This window comes from Ictidomys tridecemlineatus, chromosome 10 (genome assembly GCF_052094955.1).
Source record: "Ictidomys tridecemlineatus isolate mIctTri1 chromosome 10, mIctTri1.hap1, whole genome shotgun sequence".
NCBI classification, from domain to species: Eukaryota; Metazoa; Chordata; class Mammalia; order Rodentia; family Sciuridae; genus Ictidomys; species Ictidomys tridecemlineatus.
In genome coordinates, this window is record NC_135486.1 from 9757551 (window position 1) to 9777871 (window position 20321).

General features: G+C 37.7%; 1 protein-coding gene across 3 annotated transcripts in view; it reads left to right on the forward strand.

Annotated features, from left to right (window-relative positions):
* Positions 1-20321, forward strand: part of Pappa2 (pappalysin 2) — a 250763-nt gene that overhangs the window by 134510 nt on the left and 95932 nt on the right. For all 3 annotated transcript variants that reach the window (XM_005319772.4, XM_078022368.1, XM_040277300.2), the window contains 2 exons: positions 523-716; positions 2617-2763. In XM_005319772.4, coding sequence (XP_005319829.2) covers positions 523-716; positions 2617-2763 — 341 coding nt within the window. The remainder of the gene's footprint in view (positions 1-522; positions 717-2616; positions 2764-20321) is intronic.

The following is a 20321-nucleotide window of genomic DNA, read 5'->3' on the forward strand; positions in this document are numbered from 1 at the left end:
ACACAGGACACCTTATAAGCTTCAAACCCATGCATCTAGTTTCAAACCAATTACATGAGAGAAGCACTATCCAAAAACTGATTAAAAGAAATAATTCAATGGACAACCCTCTTAAATATTTTAATATTTCAAAGACTATAAAGGGGATTTAAGCATAGAATAACAATACTCCATTTTTTGAATTCCTTGTTCTTTTTCTTCCTTCTTTTGTACCTCCAACTTCCTCTAAGTATTTAACTTAAAATTTCTTCCCACACTCGACCTACAGCTGCTTTTGTTCTGCCTGTCCTCTCTTCCTAGTCCCCACCCTTTCTATGACTTTATCATGAGGTGGATTCTAATGAAAGGAATGAGAAAGGAGCCTTCTTCCTTGGAGAGGTGGCATGTGTGTTTGGGGTGGATGCTAGGCTACCTGGCAATCACCAGACCTCAGGGGGCCACAGGAGAAATGCTGCAGCTCTCTCATGTTGACTTTTTCCCCACGAAATATAAAAACACTGTGTCATACACATTTCTCCGCAGGGGAACCAAGCCTTTGCTACACGTATGAGGGAGATGGGATTTGTGAGCCTTTTGAGAAGGAAACTGGCATCAGGGACTGTGGCCTCCATACTCCTGAAGGATACTTGGACCAGTGGGCCACCCAGGCTTTCTCTTCTCGTGAGGACAAGAAGAAGTGTCCTGTCTCCCTGGTAACAGGAGAGCCTCATTCCATGGTAAATGAAGCCAGATGAACTTTTTTGTGAAGTGAGGCTTCCACATACTTAGTGGGCACTCACGTTGTATTCTGGATTTTTTTTGGGGGGGGTACTGGGGATTGAACTCAGGGGCACTCGACCACTGAGTCATATCCCATCCCCAGCCTTATTTTGTATTTTATTTAGAGATGGGGCCTCACTGAGTGGCTTAGCTCCTCGCTTTTGCTGAGGCTGGCTTTGAACGGGGGATCCTTTTGCGTCAGCCTCCCAGTGCCACTACGACTGGATATTCTAGATTTTGACACCAAATTTTGTCCTCACTGATCTCAGAACATGTTAGGTGGAAAGATTCCAGATTAGCCATGAAGTCCCTCCCTTTGCATTCACCCCACTTAACCTCCTTGGCTTCATCTAGGGACTTCTGATTCCAAGGTAGACATGCATCTCACAATTTCACTCCTGAGTACACATGTCGGAAATTATAGTTGGGTTCTGTGTTTGAGACAATTTATCTCAAAATAATAGAGAACAACAGTAAGGAGTCAGAGGATCTGGGTTACACTATTGGTGATGAGTAATGGCAAGTTACTTATCTTCTCAGGACTCAATGAATATGTTAGTATCTGTTGCATTTAACTGAAAGATTTAACATAAGGATCCAATAAGATTTAAAGTACATATTAAAGATCAAAGTACACTGTTATTTAAATGATAATCATTATTATTGGAGAAATCCTAAAAGCAAATCCTTAGGTATATAGTTGCTGAATATCCACATAAGTAGATAGGATATCCTCTGTGGACTCTAAGATGTTATACTGACCTTTATAAATTATAGTTGAATACTAAAAGAAGATTAAAGGTTCTTGACTCTTGGGTGTCATTCTAGATGCTTCCACTGCCAAATAGACTCCTCTGTTCACCCCCTAATTATGGGCAATATAGTCTTTTCACAGAATTGAGAGAGTCCTTCAAGCATTTCAGGCCAGAATGAAATAATTGCATTTTATACACAAGGAGACATCTCCACAGAGACTGTTCAAGGTCCCACTTGCCTCCTAGATTCCAGATCTTTCATCCTTGGCTTGCAGTTTTCTTCCTCCTGCTCTTATCATGCCTGCTGCTCCCCCTCCACATGAAGTCAGCATTTTAAGCAGAAGAAGGCTGCTGGCCAAAGGGAAATCGGCGCATGCCAGCAGACCTTTCCATTTGCAGGGGAAATGGCAGCTTTTCTGGAAGTTCAACACTGTAAGCCTTCACCCATGTTATTGGTCAGATCTAGGCCACTTTGTCAAGCTTAGTGGTAAGGAACCCTGAGTATTTATGAACTAAATAAACTTGAACAAATTTGGAGTTGGTTAATAAGAAGGTAAAGGGAAATAGATCTGATCAGGCAACTAGACTTTTCTGCCACCCTCTCTTTGCCTAATTTGCCATCTTTCTCCTTAGATTTCCTGCCTAGTGACAGGAAGCTAGGGAATTGGGAGATTCTAAGTTAATGACAGCTCTCTCAAGTGGCTTTCAGTCTAACCTGCTGTCTTTCCTAAGTGAAGTAGAAGAAGTGTCCTGGAGTTTTGCTTCTTGTCTGCTTTATTCAGACAAGGTGAAGACCTAACCATTATCCCTGAAAGACTTCTATGGCTAATCTTTGGAACAGTTACCAGAAATCTGCCAGAACTATTATTTGGGCAAGATCCCTAGTGCATTGAGAGTTGTCATTATGTTTTTCTATCCGAGCAAGTTATATCTTGAGGCTAACAGAGAACATTGAGAAATTCTACATTGAGAAAAGTTTTTCTTCCAATAATGGAACTATTAGGAACCCAGGAGGAGAGTTTGGTTTTGCACTGAAGACTTTTATTGTCTTTCCTTCTCTTTTACATTCCACACTTAAGTTTTGATTGAAATTGCATTTCAGATTTGCACATCACACCATCCAGATTTACCCAAGCAACATTTCCTTCCTGGCTGGTTTCCCTGTGTTACCAATGGAAAAAGACCTCAGGATGAAGGGAGTGAGCAGCCAGAAGGTATCCCGGAGAAGGAAGATGAGGTTTGGCTTAAAGTAAGTGGCCCTAGTGCTTTCTGTGAAAATTATAGATAGGAGTGCACATGTATGCACTTACACACCTGAGTGCATGTGTGTGCATGTAAAATTTCCATTTGAATTGTTTTTCAGGAAATTTCCTTTTGTTATCTCCAAGAGTTTATATCTTGAATTTGTTTTTACCTCTTTTTGAATTTTGGACTTCTGTCCACAAGATCACTGTATTTAAGTGGCATGCACACAGAAAAATGCAAAAATCAGAAACACACAGCTCAGTAAATTTGGAGGAGTGGAACATGCTCTCTAGCCACTCCATGGATCAGCTATTCCCAGTTCTCTTGTGGCCTTATCTATTGTTAGGCTATAGGAGTGTCAACTACTTTTATTTCTATCACCATAGATTAGTTTTGCCTATTTAAACTTTATTAGAAAAACTTTACCTCAATATCCCTTGTGTATGAGTCTTTCTCATGCAACTTAATTCTGACTGCTTGCCCTGATGGTAGTGTTCATTTTCAGTGCAATGCAGTCTTCCAATATATGAACTTGCGATACATTTTATTATTCTAATGCCCATATTGTTGGTTATCTTCATATATTAAATACTTGGATAATGCCTAGTTTTTCAGTTTTTACTATTAAAAATTGTTCTGCTATAAAACTTTGCTGTACATTTCTTTTTAGTGAACATATGTAAACTGATGAATATATTTAAAAATGATAGATCACTGATAGGCCAGCTTTGGTAGATAATCCCAAATAATTTCCCACAGTGGTTGTACTAATTTGTACTCCTATCAGAAGTTTATGTTTTAATTACTTCACCTTTTCATCAATACTTAGCATTTTAAGTATTAATTTTAACCTTTTTGTTGAGCATGTCAAGGTATTCCTCCATGGTTTTCATTTGTATTGCATGGTTAATGAGATTGGGAACTTTTATATTTATACTGGCCATCTGTATATCTTTTTCCTTTTTCTTTTCTGAAAGGCATGGTCAGGTCTTGTGCTCAATTTTTTATTGGGTGGTGTGTCATTTTCTTCTTAGTTGATATGATATTTTGCCATTTTCTACGTATGAACTCCTATGAAACTCTTTGCTCTTTAGTATCTTTCAGCACTCCCTGAGAACTGAACCTCACTCTTAATACGTCTTTAGACAGTCTTTTCTTTTGTGGTAGGGTTGAAGTATTTTGTATAGTGTAGTAGTAAATCTTTGCCTGTCACAAATTACAAAAGTTCTGCTTTCCCATATTGTCTTCTGGAAATGTGATTGCTTTACCTTTCATGTTCAGGTTTACAATTCATCTGGGATTTCTGTGTGTGTGTGTGAGGTAGGGATAAGCTTATCAATTTGCACATGTGAAAAAAAATAAATGCAATTTTGTATGGGATTTCATTAGAGCTATAAATCCATTTGGAAAGAAATTTCATGAGCTTGAAATTTTCTTTGAGGAAAAAAAATAATAATAAATTAAACCAACCCAGAATAAAATTCTGCATCTTAAGAAGATTCCCAGGTGATCCACATGCACCTTCAATTTGGAAAACACTGTTCTGTGATATATTTATCCTACATTTAAATACAACTAGTCATCTGAAAATATTTTTTCATCACTTCTTGGCCTTTGGCTAAAATCAAGTGAAAATATTCTCTCAAAAATATCTAGTAGACAAACTTTAGATAGGGCAAAGAGAAGGGAGGAGAAGGGAGGAAGCATGGGGGTAGAAAAGATGGTGGAATAAGATGGACATCATTACCCTAAGTACATGTATGAAGACACAAATGATGTGACTTTACTGTGTATACAACCAGGAAAATGAAAAATTGTACTCTGCTTGTGTAATATGAATTGAACTGCATTCTGCTGTTATATGTAACAAATTAGAATAAAATTTTAAAAATTAAAAAATAAAATAACCTCTGATATCCTAAAAAAAGTTTTAAACAAACATAGGAAATTTTAGGTTTTCTATATCTTCTTAGACCAATTTTGCAAGTTGAATTTTTCAAATCATTGGCCTATTTTTCCTCCTAAAATATCAAACTTACTAAGTTTGTTATGATATTTTGGTATTTTTTGTACTATTTCTATGTCTCTGGGATATATTTTTTCAAGCATGCTATTGTTAATTTGTATGTATTTTTGTTCAGTCTTTCTAAGCATTTATCATTTTAATAAGTTTTTCATTAATGTGTCTTTGCAATCAACCAAAGGTATGTATGCTCTTATTTTTTATTATTGTCTTCCCCTTTGTTGTTGCTGTTGTTTATTTTTTTCAGTGTCTGGTGCAGGATATGCAAGTGCTCTACCTCTGAGCTCCATCCCCAGCTCTATTGGTTTTCCTTTTATGTTTACTTTTAACTTGCTTTCTTTTTCTACTACCTTGAGATTATGCTTAAAATACTGATTTTTATTCCTCCCCTTATATGTCATTCCTTTAAGACCTACATTTCTTTGGAAGTACAACTTAGCTTCATTCCACAAGTTTCCACATACCTTATTTCTATTACCATTCAGTTCAAGCATGTTTTAAAATTCAGATTGTGATTTCTTTTATGACCCTTAATTATTTTTAAGTGGGTTGTTTAACTTGAAAACATCTTTTGGATTTTTGGTTACCATTTTTTTGAGTTGTCTTGGTACTGGAGATTGAAGCCAGGGTGCTTTGTCACTGAGCTACATCCCCAGCCTTTCTCATTTTTCATTTTGAGACAGGGTCTCACTAAGTTGCTGAAGCTGGCCTTGAACTTGTGATCCTCTCTGTCTCTGCCTCACTAGCTGCTGGGATTATAGTCCTACGGCACCATGCCTGGTTACCTTTTTGTTTCAATTACAGATATTCTATAAATCAGTCTTTTTAATATGTTTCAATCCTTTGAAATTTGTTGAGACTTCAGTTATTGCCAATACTGGCAAATGCTGTCTATAAAGAAATATGTAGTTAGCAATTGTCAGACGCTATGGCATTCTGTGTATTTGGGAGGTCAAGTTGGTCCATCATGTTCTTAAAATTTCCTATATCATCTTCATTTTATATATATTTCTCCAATATTTTCTGCATTGTTTCCCTCAGTCCCTAAAAGATGTATGTTAAAATCTTCCACCAAAATCTTGGGTTTGTCTATTTCTTCTTTAGTTTTGTCCTTTTTTAACTCATACACTTTGAGGTTATCTTAGTGACTATGCAGGCAGTCCTCAATTTACCTGATGGTGTGGGGGGACCTCCAAATGACTATGAGGCTGAACCTGTGCAAATCAAATGGTAGTCCATGGGAGAAGCACAACCATTTCATGACCTAAAGGTTTTTTCCACAACATTAAATGCTCTCTTACTTTTCAGTTATACATATGTTAGGCAATGAGAAAACAGTGAAATTACTATTTCTTTAGTTTACCATCAGTCAAAACGTTAGAAACATGGAGAATTTAAGCGTTGCATTTCCTTGTTTAAAAAATAAAAGTTCTATAAGTAGATGGAACATGTCCTGCCTTTTTTCTCATCATGCAACATAACATTGCAAAGCCAGCAGTGTCCCTCTGGCCCGCTGTTCTTCACACTTTCACTGTTATGCATCATCTGTGAGAGTTCCTTTAACATGAACTTTTCAAATTGACATTGTTTCCTCTGGGATGTGTTCATTCTTTTTGTCAAAACTGCTTTTCTGGTTCGTGATGACAATTCCACTCACTGAGTCTCTCAGGCTGTGTGTTGAGAGTCTCTTGAATGGCACCAGTGTCAACATTCTCAGTCAGTGATTCCTTCTATGATCTGTTCGCCATGGATCACATTTCACTTGTAGCATTATCAAACTTTGCTACAATTTCATCCTTATTGGTCAATTCTCTCTTTTGATTATCCATGTTCATAGTATCTAGCGGTGTATCGCTGGGAGCAAGAAATTAGCACAATGACATATTTAGTGTCTGTGTGACCCAAATAACAAATACCCAGTGACCAGTCAGTGACAGACTCTGAAAGAAGTGATGTGATTGGTCAAGGGTCCTGATGCTCGTTTGTTATTTGCATGGAGATATTTGGATTAAGAGGCTAGAAGTGATGTTCGTACTTCATTCAGTTGCAGTTCATATAATGTGCTAACTGAAGTTTGAATCATGCTGTTGAGAGACTGGTTTTAGTTAAGAAAATTGTTATTAATGTTATTATGGATATGGGAACTGTGTAAATTGGAAACAGCCTGTATATAATTTTAGAATTTCTTTATCTTCCTGTTGAATTTTCTCTTTAAAATAAGAAATAGATATTTTTAATATCTAGTAATACCTACATATTTTTCTTATATATTTTTATTGTTTTTGAAGTTCTTCATTCCATAGTCTATTAAAAAATAAATCATAATCATTTTTAAATCTGTGTCTGAAAGCACCAATATCTTAGTGACCCGAGCTCCACTTATGTTGACTCTTTCTCTCTTAATTTTCATTCATCTGGTCTTTCTACTATGGTACTGAATAATGTTTTACCTGGCCCTTGGGCACAGAATACACTGTAGAGAGTCTGGTTAATAATACCTTTGAGATGATTTTTTTTTGATATGTCTTAAGATTCAGAAAATATCACCTTAGTCCAATAAGTAATTAAGAATATTGAACTTGTGCTTTTTATTTATGAGACCTAATAGGTTACAGCTTTCTCTTCTGCTGTGGCCTAGCCCTTTGGGGCTCCACTGGAAGCTGGCATTGGGCCCTCCACCTGGACAGTCCCCGAGTTGTAGTCTCTTTCTCCAGCAGTGCATATCTGCCAGAAGTTCCTCTTGGCACTTGGGCCTCTCTCCAGCCAACTTTTGCTTGGCTTCTAACAATCTATTCTGCTAGCCTGGGATATGAAAAGTGCCTCTGAGGCTGAAGTAGCACAGGACATTAAGCTCCTCAGTGTGATTTCTTTTCTTTGGCGGTATTAGGCTCTTAGGTCTTGGTTGCTCTCAAATGCTTTCAAACATTTTTTAACTTAATTCATATTTTATGATTATTCTTGTCAGGAGTCTTTGTTCTATTATAAGCTACTCTATCATAGCTGGAAGCAGAAATCTCCAACTGGAATTCTACTAATGCACATCAATTTGCTACCTTATCTATTTTAGGTTTGTACCCTATTCTTACAATTGATCCAGGAAAAGTCTTTATATTAGGAGAAAAAAATCTTGAATATCATTGAAAGTCATGCTAATACATAAAATCTATTAAGAAAATATAAATTTCACAAATTCATTTGATACCAAATAAAAATTAGGAATGTGGTTTTAAAAAATAAGCTGTTAGAATTTTTTTTCTTTTTAGAAAAGTTTTCTGAGGACTACAAGAATTTCTGATCCTTTCTTCTTCCTTTTAGTATAATTTAATCTTGATTTGATTCACAAATATGATTTGTATGCAGTGTACCAGAGACAAACTTATTGCACAAGTGAGAAACAGCAGTGCTGGAAAACATTAGTTTTGAAAATATCTTTCCAAAATCTTTCATTTGCTAAAATGCTACTTGCCCAATAAGAATTATATCATTGTAGCCCATATTTACTGAAGTAACATTTTCTCTTTTCATTATTTTCCTCTAATCTTGAGCCAGTAGGCCAAGAATATGAGTTTTCTTATATAGCATGAAGCCTGGATTCCATTTTATTATTTATAATAATACACACATTTTGAAGTCATTTATGGTTTGCAAAGTGCATTCTCATAGACTATTTTATTTGCTCCCTACAATAGCCCTATGTGCTTGACAAGGAAAATGTTTTCCAATTTTACAGATTCAAAAGTGCTTTTGCTACATGACTTAAGTACAAAATGGAAAACCTAAAGCTCAAATTCAGTCCTCTGACTGGTCCTGTGTTCATTCCTCTATACTCTCTTGCCTCATACCATCAGCATTCATTAAACACCTGCATTATACCAAGCACCTCAGAACCAAGCACTGAGGATAGACAGGGAATGTGACTCAAACAAGGAGACAAATGTAGACTCTAAAGGTAAGGCTTCCTCCCTTTGTGAATTCCTTCTAAATCCTTGTAGGACCATGTTTCTATGAACTTAGTTTGTAGCATTTATTAAGTGTTTATTGTAAACTCTAGATACAGCAAAGGACAAAGGGGGGGGGGCAGAAGCATTATTTCTTCCAGAAAGTGTTTTGAATGCAAGTAACATAGACAACAAATGAAACAATTTGAGAAGCAGACATGCAAGAGCTACTTGTTTGGTTCACAGGGAGCCCATCAACATATACAAGATCGTATGTTCATGTTTATTTTCATGGTTGTTCTAAAATGTCTTCAATTAAGAAAGGTCTCACTCAAGCTGGACTGGTTAGCAGTCCTAACAGAAACCACCACATGCTCACAGGGCTTTAAACACCAGGGTCTTCCATATCAGTTACCCATTATGGACATTTGCCTGGAAACCCTTGCTACATGAAGTCTGAAGCCTGTTAACTGTAATTTCTTTCTTTTTTTGTTTGGGTTCAACTAGATAAACACTGAGTATGATCTTAAGCAGAAAATGCAATTCATGTGTCATTTATTGGACTTAAAAGATGAGTATCCCTGACACTATGCAGGAAGGAAGAAATACCTATATTGAAATTTACTGTGTTCCAGATATTTTATTATTAATTCTCATAAAAATTATCTTTTAGAAATATAATTTTCTTCATTACTAAATGGCTATCTTAAAAATTAGAGATGATTAACACTTTAGATAACTTAAAATTCAAATTCAGTTTATTCCAAAACCCATGATTCTTCCTCTCTATACCAGGGGTTGGGAAATATTTTCTGTGGAGAGCCAACTTAAGAAAATTTTTGGGTTCATGGGCCATACAATCTGTGTCATATCTACTTGACACTATTGTCAGTATGAAGGTAGTCCTGGATAATAATGAACTAATATGGCTACGTTCTAATAAAATTGTATTTATGGACACTGAATTTTATATAACTTTCACATTAATCATCTTATTTTTTTCAAACATTTGAAAATGTAACAATGACAAAAATTTTATCTCATAGGCTATACAGGCAATGGGGTCAGAATGGGTTATATCTGGCCCACAGGCAGTAGTGTGCTAAGCCTGGGTCTATATCATGTTTCCAATAAATGCTATAAGGTATTTATGAGTACTTAAGTCCACACTGTGACAATGTCTACTTTTAATTCAATGTAATGAATACTGCCATATATAAACAATATACTGTAATATGGGGGATTCAAAGATAAATGAATTACCATCTTCATCTGTAAGGTGCCTATATGGCAGTAGACGTATGTACACAAATATTATAGAAGACAGAATGTCATAGGTTATGCTGCAGGTACAGTAAAGTACAGAACAGACTCAAAAGACATGATGACTAATTAGGGAGGTAAGATAAAGCTCATGTTAGGCTGAGTTTTTCTATTTATCACATCTTAACACACACACACACACACACACACACACACACACACACACACTGCGGTCATCATAAAATAGCTTTCAGGTTTTTTTTTTTTTTTAGTCAGTTTTTTCACTGCTGTGACCAAAAGACCTGACAAGAACAATTTCAAGCAAGAAAAGTTTTTTGAGGGGCTTGTGGTTTCAGAGGTCTCTGTAGACAAACAGCTAGCTCCATTCTTTAGGGCTGTAGGAGAGGCAGAATGTCATGGTGGAAAGTGTAGTGGAGGAAAGTGGCTCAGGATATGATGATCAGGAAGCAGAGGGAGAGAGCCCTACTTTTCAGGGATAACATGCATACCCCAAAGGCTTGCCCCTAAGGACCCACCTCCTCCCCAGCCCCGCCCTACCTGCCTATAGTTACCACCCTTGGTAGGGATTAATGCATTAAGTTAAAGGTTCTCATAACCTCTGAGCTTTCTTGAATTATCTAACATGAGTATTTTGAGGGACACCATAACATTCTATCCTGGCCCCCAAAAGCTCATGCCCATCTCATAGTACAAAATAGAGTCCTCAGTCTCAAAAGTTACAAGATTGCCAAATTTCAAATCCAAAGTCTTCTCTGAAACTCAAGGCAAACTTTTATCATGAGCTCCCGTAAAAATCAAAAGTTACATGTATGCAATATATAAAAGTAGAGAGTAAATATTTCCATTCCAAAAAAAGAGAAATAGAGGCATAGAAAGAAGGGATTGGACCAGAACAATCCAGCTGGGCAGGCAAGTCCGGCACCCTCGTAGGCAGCCCAGGGGTTTATTCAGCTCCACCCTATGGCTTTGCTTGTTGCAGTCCACACCACTCTCCGTTGGCCTTCTCTGATTCCGGGAGCTTTTCTCAACAGATATTCCACAGTATTGGCCTTTCTTAATCTTGGGGGAGATCTCCACTGCAGCTTTGGCTTCTTCCTCACATCTCCTCACATTGCGCTCTCAGGGGCAGCTTACAGGGATCTGACCCTGCTGTACTTTGCCTGGTCTCCCAGGCTTTCCTTTGAAATCTTGGTGGAGGCCTCCATGACCCCCTAACTCCAGCACCCTGCATTCCAGCAGAACCAGCATCTTGGGCAGCCAAAGTCTGCCACCATGTTGAGCAGTAGCACAGCTTCTAGGGACCTTGGCTACAGCAGGCTCTGAGTGCTTGGATGGCTGAGCATGTTGAGAAAAACTTCCTGGGCACCACCACTTCCTTAGCCCCAGTTTTACTCACAGTTTCTGGCTAAACTGCACGTTTTTCAAATCTGTGAGATCTATTTTCCGCTCTTGGTGATCACAATAAACTTGACTAAAAGCTGCCAGCAATATGGATGCCACCATTTGAATACTATGCTGCTTAGAAATTTCTTCCACCAGATTAAGAAGTCCATTGTCTTTAAATTCAGCCTCAGAGAAAGTCTCTGGACACAGGTAAAAGGCAGATAACTTCTCAGTCAGAATTTAACATAAATGGCCTCTAGTCAAATTACCAATACAGTTCTTCTCTGAAACCTTCTGACCCTACTCTTTACTGTGCACAGTCCTATCAGCATTCTGGTCTTCTGAGCTCCCACCAGAGTCACCCTTTAAGCTCCATTTACAACAATCTAAGCTTTTCTAGCTCGAGTCACTGAACTTTCCAAAATTCCTCCCACAAACTCCAAAAAGTTCCTAAAGCATCTGAACCACATGATCAGGTTAGACACAGGAACAACCTCACTTCTTGGTACCAATTTCTGTTTCAGTCAGCTTTTTCACTGCTGTGATCAAAAGACCTAACAAGAATAATTTTAAGGAGGAAAAGTTTGTTTAGGGGCTCATGGTTTCAGAGGTCTCAGTCCATAGACAGCTCCATTCTTCAGGGCTTGAACAGTGGCAGAACAGTGTAGGAATATGCCAGAATTTTCACATCTCCATAACTTTCTGGGTGGAAAATTCCTTTTTAAATTTTTCTGTAAATGTTTTTTCCCCACTTGGTTTCCCCAAAAATGCACACTTACCTCTAAAGATTTAGCTGAAGGATAGTTTCCTTTATAAAGCCTATTCTTTCTTGAACTTCCCTCCTGAACCCCAGCTGGCATAGTCAATCACTTCCCACTCAATGCACACGTATCATCATTTCTGCATACTTCACTGCTCTTGTCTGTCTGTCCCTCTTGTGAACTATATGGATCTTGTAGGAAGAGATGATGTGTAGTCCTGGAGCTACACCCAGCATTGAGCAGAAAACCTACTTGTAATGTTCAAAATGTTGCGTAAATTAAGGAATAGATAATGAGATATTAGATCTTAGCCTTGGCAATTGGGAGCATATTGATATTACTCAAGATGTAGAATAGAGGTGAAGATGTAGGACTGTGCCTGAGCTGGATTGAAAAGGAGAGGTGTCTGAGGCCCAGAATGGGGGAAAGCACCTTTATCCTTTGGATCTGGAATGTCCCCTCAAAGGCTCACATGTAAAAGCAAGGGCCCTGTTATAGTTTGGATATGAGGTGTCTTCCCAAAGGCTCCTGTGTTGATGCAGGCGTGTTCAGAGGTGAATTGATTGGATTGTGAGAGTCGAAACCTAATCAGTCCATCCTAGGTTGATTGCACTGACTGGGTGGTAACTGTGGGCAGGTGGGGTGTGGCTGGAGGAGGTTGGTCACTTGGGGTGTGCTCTGTGAAGGTGCATCTTCCCTGTGACTGTGTGCATCCTCTCTCCCTCTCTGCTTCCTGACCCCATTGTGAGCTGAGCAGCTTTCTCCTCTTGGGCCCTTCCCCTGTGATATTCTGCCTCACCCTGGGGCCAAAGTAATGGAGTCAGAGATTTATGAACTAAGACCTCTGATACTATGAGACCCAAATAAAATTTTCTTGCTCTAAGTTATTCTTGTCAGGTATTTTGGTCACAGAAACAAAAAGCTTACTAAAACTGTCCCCAGTGCTACAAAACTCTGAATTGGGGGTTTAGCCAATGATTAGATTGTAGGGCTATAACCTCATTGGTGGATTAATTCATTTGATGGATTAATAATTTGAATGAACTATTTTGTTGGGAACTGTAGGAAGTTGGGGCATGGCTGGAGGAAGTAGCTCACTGGAGGTGTTTTCTTGGGGGCTATATCTGTCTCTGCCCCTCTCCCTCTCCCTCTCTCCCTCCCTCCCTCTCTTTTCTTTTTTCTTCCTGGCTACTGTGAGTTGAGCAGCTTTCTTCTGCCATACCCTTATGCCATGATGTTTCTGCAGTGGAGCTGTCCATCGATGAACTGAGACCCCTAAAACCATGAATCAAAATAAATCATTCCTCTTTTAAGATGTTCTTGTCAAATAATTTGGTCACAGCAGCAAAAAACTGACACAGAACTTTTTTTTTTGCAAATTTCTAAAAAATATGGAATATAGGTTGAATAAAAAAGCACAGTCAAAGGGAAACTTTCAAGGATAAGGAGAATGAATGGTTCTCTTCGATTGTGTCAGGTTGGTTTCTTCAGCGTGAGCTCTGAGGCGGAGTTGAGCATGCAGGGTAATTGTAAAGGAGGAACCTAGGAATCAACATCTAGGGGAAGGAAGGAAAAGAACCGTGAGCCGTGAATAGGTGAAAAAAGAAGGTGAGCAAGCTCAGCTACCCCTCCTAGAACAAATATAGAGGACCACAAAGGACTAGGCAGGAGTAAGTGGGAAAATGCTGCTTGCCCTAAGGTCCTTACATTATTCATAGGATAGTAATGTCATTTGAATGTATATTAGAATAAGTTGGAGATATATTATAATCTCTAGAATAATCACAAAAAGTACACATAAAAACAAATAGCTGTAGGCAAGGAATCCAAAGAGGGGATTAAATGGAATAATAAAATAACTCGATTCAACCACAATAAGGCAGGAAAAGAGCCAAAAATAAACAGCAGATGGATCCGAGAGAACATGAGTACTTAGATGGCAGACTTAACCAACCATATCATTAATTCTGTTAAATGTAAATTGTCTGAGGATGCCACAAAACAGGCAGAGATTGTCAGATTATATAAAATAAAAACAATGCTGTCTACAAAAAGTGCACTTTAAATATTAAAGACATGCTGATTGAAAGTAAAAGGGTAGAAAATGATGTACCATGTAAACTCTAAGCCCAAGAAAGTTCACGTAGTTTAGTAATATCTGACAAAATAGAGTTCAAAACTGAGCAGCCAGAGAGATAAAGAGGGAAATTTAATAAGGATACATAGTCAATTTATCAGGACATAATAATCTTGTTATTAAAGGAAGCACTTAAAAACAGAACTTCAAAATAGATGAATTTAAAATTGAGAGAACTGATGGAAAAACAGCCAAATTCATAATCAGAACTGGAATTTATCATCCATTTTCTAGTAAATGATAAGACAAGAACACAAAAAAAAAATCATGAGAGATGTGTCAGGTTTCAATATCACCATACAATGTTTTGGCCTCATTGACATTACAGAAATACTCTACTGAACAACTGTGGCAGGTGAATATTACATTTCCCAACACCGGACATATGCTGGATCATAAAACAAGTCTCAATAAATTCATAGTGACTGAAATCATATAGATCTTGGTGTTTGATAATGTTTTCTCCTAAATTATACATTAATTGCGCCCATAATTTTGACATATAGAGCTTTCAGCATCATTTGGTTATAAGTATGTTGTAAAAACTCATTTCTTTTTAAAACCTGTTGGAGTTTAATTTTATTTGTTTGTTTCCAGCATGGATTTTTCAGAGCATAACAACTGTGCCAGTTGTGACATTATTAGAGGGTGTTTTTTTCCTCCTCCCTTTGGTCCTTTATTTTATTAGGAAGCACTTCAATGCTGAGTCTTTATTCATTCAGAAGTTAAGGACTATCCACGATAAAATGTGTATTCTGCATCAGATCATCAAAAAGCATCTGCCACTTTTACTAATTTTCTCTGTATATAATTATAAACAAAATCATCTACAAAGTTCTTTCCTCCATTCTCTGTTCCCTGCTCCTTCCCTGTCTTTATTTTTTCATTTTTTCTAGTTTGTTTTTAATTCTTTTTTGTTTTTAATTACTGACAAATTAAAATTGCATGTGTTTAGCTGGGTGCAATGGCACATGCCTGTAATCCCAGTGGCTCTGGGATTGACTGAAGGATCACAAATTCAAAGCCAGCCTCAGCAAAGGCTAGGCACTAAGCAACTCAGTAAGACCCTGTCTCTAAATAAAATACAAACTAGGGCCAGGGATGTGGCTCAGTGGTTGAGTGCCCCAAGTTCAATCCCTGGTACCCCCCGCCAAAAAAAAAATTGCATGTATTTACAGTGTGTACTTGATATGTATATATGAGTATACACTGTGAAATGATTACCACAATCAAACTTTTATAAGTGAGTTCTAACACTGGATTAAAGATGAGGATATCTAGTTATACTTCAATTTCAAATAAACAGTGCATGATATTTTAGTATAAATATCTATCAATACTATATTATTTACTACGTAAGTAGCATATCTTCATGTAATATTTGTGCAAAGTAATATTAAAAATCCATCGTTTATCAGATATTCAAATTGAAGTGAACATTCTGTTTTTTGATTTGTTTGTTTTTACTAAGCCTAGAACTCTTCTAATTGTTCTTTAGTCAGTCAGATGCTAATCACTTATTCAGCAATGACCACAAATGTCTCAGGAATTATCCAGATTTTATTGTTTAGCGAAAGAGAAACAGTGACATGTGGAAGGCAGTTAGTTGTCCAATAATTACTTTGGATTTTTTTTTTTTAAGATAGGTGAAAATACCCTCTTTTAGAGAAACTTATCTAACAATATTAGTTATCTGAACTTTCAGTCTCCTATAGAAAGGGAACAACAAACTAGTAAGTGGTTTCAAAACTGGAAGAAAATGTGCACTTTAAAAACAATACTGCAAACTCTGCTTTTTACCAAGTCAAGTAACCTTATATAAGTCAGGTAATTTCTCTGGATTTGAGTTTTCTTTAAGTTTCTTTCAAATGTGGTGTGTAGACTGGATGATTCCTTCCATATCTGCATTTAAGCTTACCCTTGATAGTGAATTTTTAAGAGAAACTAATAAATGAATATGATAAATAACAGTCATCAACTACTAACTGCTAAGGGCAAGGGTGATGCTATCAAGCGATTTAAAGCCTGTTACTTCACAATGTCATTCCCAGAAAGCTTGTTGGAAGTATAGGGTCTCAGCTCTACTCATGCAGGATCTGCATGCTAACAAGATCCTCAGTGAGGTGTGCATATGTTCACTGTGCGATGCACTACTTCTAGGGATGGTTTTCTTAGCATTCAGTGAAATAATTGATTTTCAAATGCTCCCAAACTCCCTCTAATTCATCAAGAGAAAATTAAGTTGAGTACAGAATTCTCTGTTTAAAATGGCAGAAAATTTTCTTAGGTATATTAGAATTTTTTCTATATGCATGATTGAAATTTCTAAAAAAGTTCTCATGCTTTGAAGATTTTTCAAAGAAAAATATTCTGTTGTTCTGAACATTGACATTTTTGGATACTTGCCTTCCCTGGGAATCTCGAAAAAGCAAAGAGATGACTACATGTATGTGATTTTCACATACATCAAAACCTAGCCTAGTACACTCCAAAAATCAATGTCACCATGGCTGAATAGTTTATTCCCCAAGGGTAAAGCTCTGGTTTCCCTTTTCCTATTTGATTGCTACTAATCTCATTCTTCATTGATTTTACATGGAAGCTTTTGCCAATCCCAAACATGGCAGTTTCACAGCTATTCAGGAAGGACACTTGCTTCACCCAGCAATGCTCTCATTCCTCCCTCACTTATGCATTCTTGTCCCAAGAAAACCTTCTTCAGTTGTTTTCCATAGCATTATTTTTTCTCAATTTCAGGCTTGTTCTTAAAAGGGGTTTCCAAGAATTCAGGATCTGAATGAAGATTTGCATGCAGAATTCCCCTGAGATCAACATCCGTGGGTGCTGAGGTAGCCTTTCAGAGTTGTCTTACCCTGTTGACTGTCGCCACTACTACCAAAAGACATCTTCTTTCATTAGACTTGACTGCCCCCCCCATACACCCACTCCAGGAAAATGCAATGACCTTGCATATGGAGGTCATTTTCCAGAAAGAGACTTTGCTGTGACCTGAGTGGCACTTAAGAAGGGGTGGGGTGTATCACATCAGAGCATCCACTTGGTCCCTCCCTTCTGACCCTCTTCTGAGTCCCAGAAACTTCTAACAGAGTCTCTGTAGATTTAGTCTTGGTGTCTAAAATCATGGTTTGCTCTTAGAAGGAATTGAGGCAATCATCAGATTTGATCCAAGCCTCTTAACTGGCAAAAAACACATTTTTTAATGTGTACCCCTGGATAGTGAGTACAGGCCTTAACAATGGGAACCTCTTCGTTCCACAAAATAACAAGTTGGTGTTATTTTGCTGCTCATGATATTTATAGCCTTATCTGAACCATGAAAGAAAAATGCAGGAAATCATCTGGGCTTTGATCAATTCAGAGAGGCAGGGCTTAGACATGGGGAGGAAGTAGTCAAAACTCCCCATGCCATTTGACACATCCTCCATATAAATACAGCCAAGATGACATGAAGACAAGAAGTTGGTTGCCTCTCAGCCTTTTTCCCTCAATTAGATTTGGACTTTAGGGGAGAGCCTTCGAAACTCTGGGAGTCAGTCTTCACCTTGTCAAAATTTCTGAATTCCACACAGTTGACAATATTATTAGGTCATGCTGGGCACAGTAATTCCAGTAGCTCAAGAGGCTGAGACAGGAGAATCATGAGTTCAAAGCCCAGCCTCAGCAATAGAAAGGTGCTAAACAACTCAGTGAAACCCTGTCTCTAAATAAAATACAAAATAGGGCTGGGGATGTGGCTCAGTGGTTGAGTGCCCCCTGAGTTCAATTCCCAGTACCCCCAAATATATATTATTAGATTGAGACATGAATTTGGCAATATTTTATATCCTTTCACCTATCAAAAAAGCATTTAATGTTTTAACCAATAGTACAAGTATTCTTAATCTGATTTCTGGAGACCCTAATTGAACCACAAATGGCTTTTAAAGTTATCTCTCAGGGCTGGGGATGTGGCTCAAGCGGTAGCGCGCTCGCCTGGCATGCGTGCAGCCCGGGTTCGATCCCCAGCACCACATACCAACAAAGATGTTGTGTCCGCTGAGAACTAAAAAATAAATATTAAAAATTCTCTCTCTCTCTCTCTCTCTCTCTCTCTCTCTCTCTCTCTCTCTCTCTCTCACTCTCTCTTTAAAATAAATAAATAAAGTTATCTCTCAGCTCCCTAAAACTGTATAAAGCTGTTAGTTAAGTGTCTACATGAGTTCATTTTGGGGGAAAGAGAGAGGTCTCAAAGGTCAACACCTTTTCTAAGGAATCTATGCTGCCTGCTCACCTCAAATTAAGAACAGTGGTGCAGTCAGAAGAATGCAAAGCTTAAAATGGGAAAACCAAGTTTCTTCCTTCCCCTCTAGCATTTGCCCTGGCAAAGCAAACAAACAAACAAACAAAAACACTTCTTTTTGAGAATCTTTGTTTCCACTTCTATAATACAACCTTTTTATCCTGAGGATATAAACGCTCAACTCAGAATAAACCCTCATGAGCCCCAGGAGCCGGTGGGGGCTCCGGCAAAGCACGGTCTGCAAAGGGAAGTCAGGCCGCCTGTTCTCTGCTGGCCCAGGGCCTTGCTTTCCCTCTGGAATCAGGAAGTGCCACAGAAGAGTAAAAATGGAAAAGCACAGGAAAACAGCAACCCAGTCACTAACCAAAAGCATTTTAAAACCTCAGTGAAGATTCTTTTCAAGTTTGTGGTATGCTTTTCGGGTCTGCTATCCAGTGACCACCACAAAGGGTGACCTGGAAGTTGACATGCTTGACTTGGGAGCATATCAAGTGTATCGTGCCCAGCAGGCAGCCTGGAGAAGGATTTCTTAAGCCCAAACTGTTCAGCATTAGAGAGATACTCTTTCAACCTTACCCTTCTCCAGTGGCCAGCGGTCAGATGGAGTGGTTAATGTGCAGTCTGAATGAAAAAGCAACTTAGTGTGTGGGGCTGGCTTTCCCCACTATCAGTGTCTTTTTCTCTCTCTCTCTGTGGTAGATCTGTCCATCACCAACTTCATCATATCTAATATCTTTTTCTTTCTCTATAATATGTATCTATCCATCCACCCATCTCTTATATTTCTATAATTTATCTCTATTTCTACATAAACTATCTAGATTTACCTAATTTTCTCTTTATCTAGTCTACTTCTCTATCTCCTTAGAAACTCTGTCTTTTCCTATATATATATATACCTATCTATATCTATCATCCATCACTGTCATCTTTCTGCTCTGTGTTTTCTCTTTGTTTCAAAATACATTGTGATAGGTTTACTGAGTTGATTTCACTGACAATCTCTCTATCTTGGAACAATTTCTTATACTTTAGAACTGTTTGCTTTTCTGAGAGACCTTATCTCCTTCCTGATATGTATTTATGCATTTTCTTCCTTGTAAGAGACATGATCAAATCAATTTTATATTGCCTATGTAACCTATGGTGTAGTCCCCTTGTTAGAACAAATATTGAAAGGTGAAAGATAAAACTAGCAATGCTTTTGACTTTCTAGCATTCTGGATCTTTCACATACCTGGTCTGAACAGTCCCTGTTGTACTTCATGTGAACTTGGTCCTGGAGGGGATAGCTATGCAGAATCACACATTGAATGTGATCAGAGGATGTCACCCTTGCAGTGGCAGAGGTGATATGGAGGTAGAATAGTAGTGCTTCCTGTTGCCAATTGTTTTACTCCTGCTACTACTTGTCTTTCATGTCTAAGAATGTAAAATTCACTATTTCACATAAAGTGAAAATACTCCAGGCTACTAACATATTCAAATAGTTGTGACTTGACTCTTTAAATATCTTTAAATAAAGAATACACTTCTAATTTTATAATTCCACTGTCAATTCTGGAAGTTTCTATGTCTCTAAGCACAGCAAACTAGAAATTTTCTAAATTTCTCTAATTAACAGAATCATATATAAAATGTATTTTATATATTCCATTTAAAAAATAGAGATACATAATATACTAAGAACTTCAAATATTGACAGTTTCTATGAAACCAGAACCTGAAGTTCACAT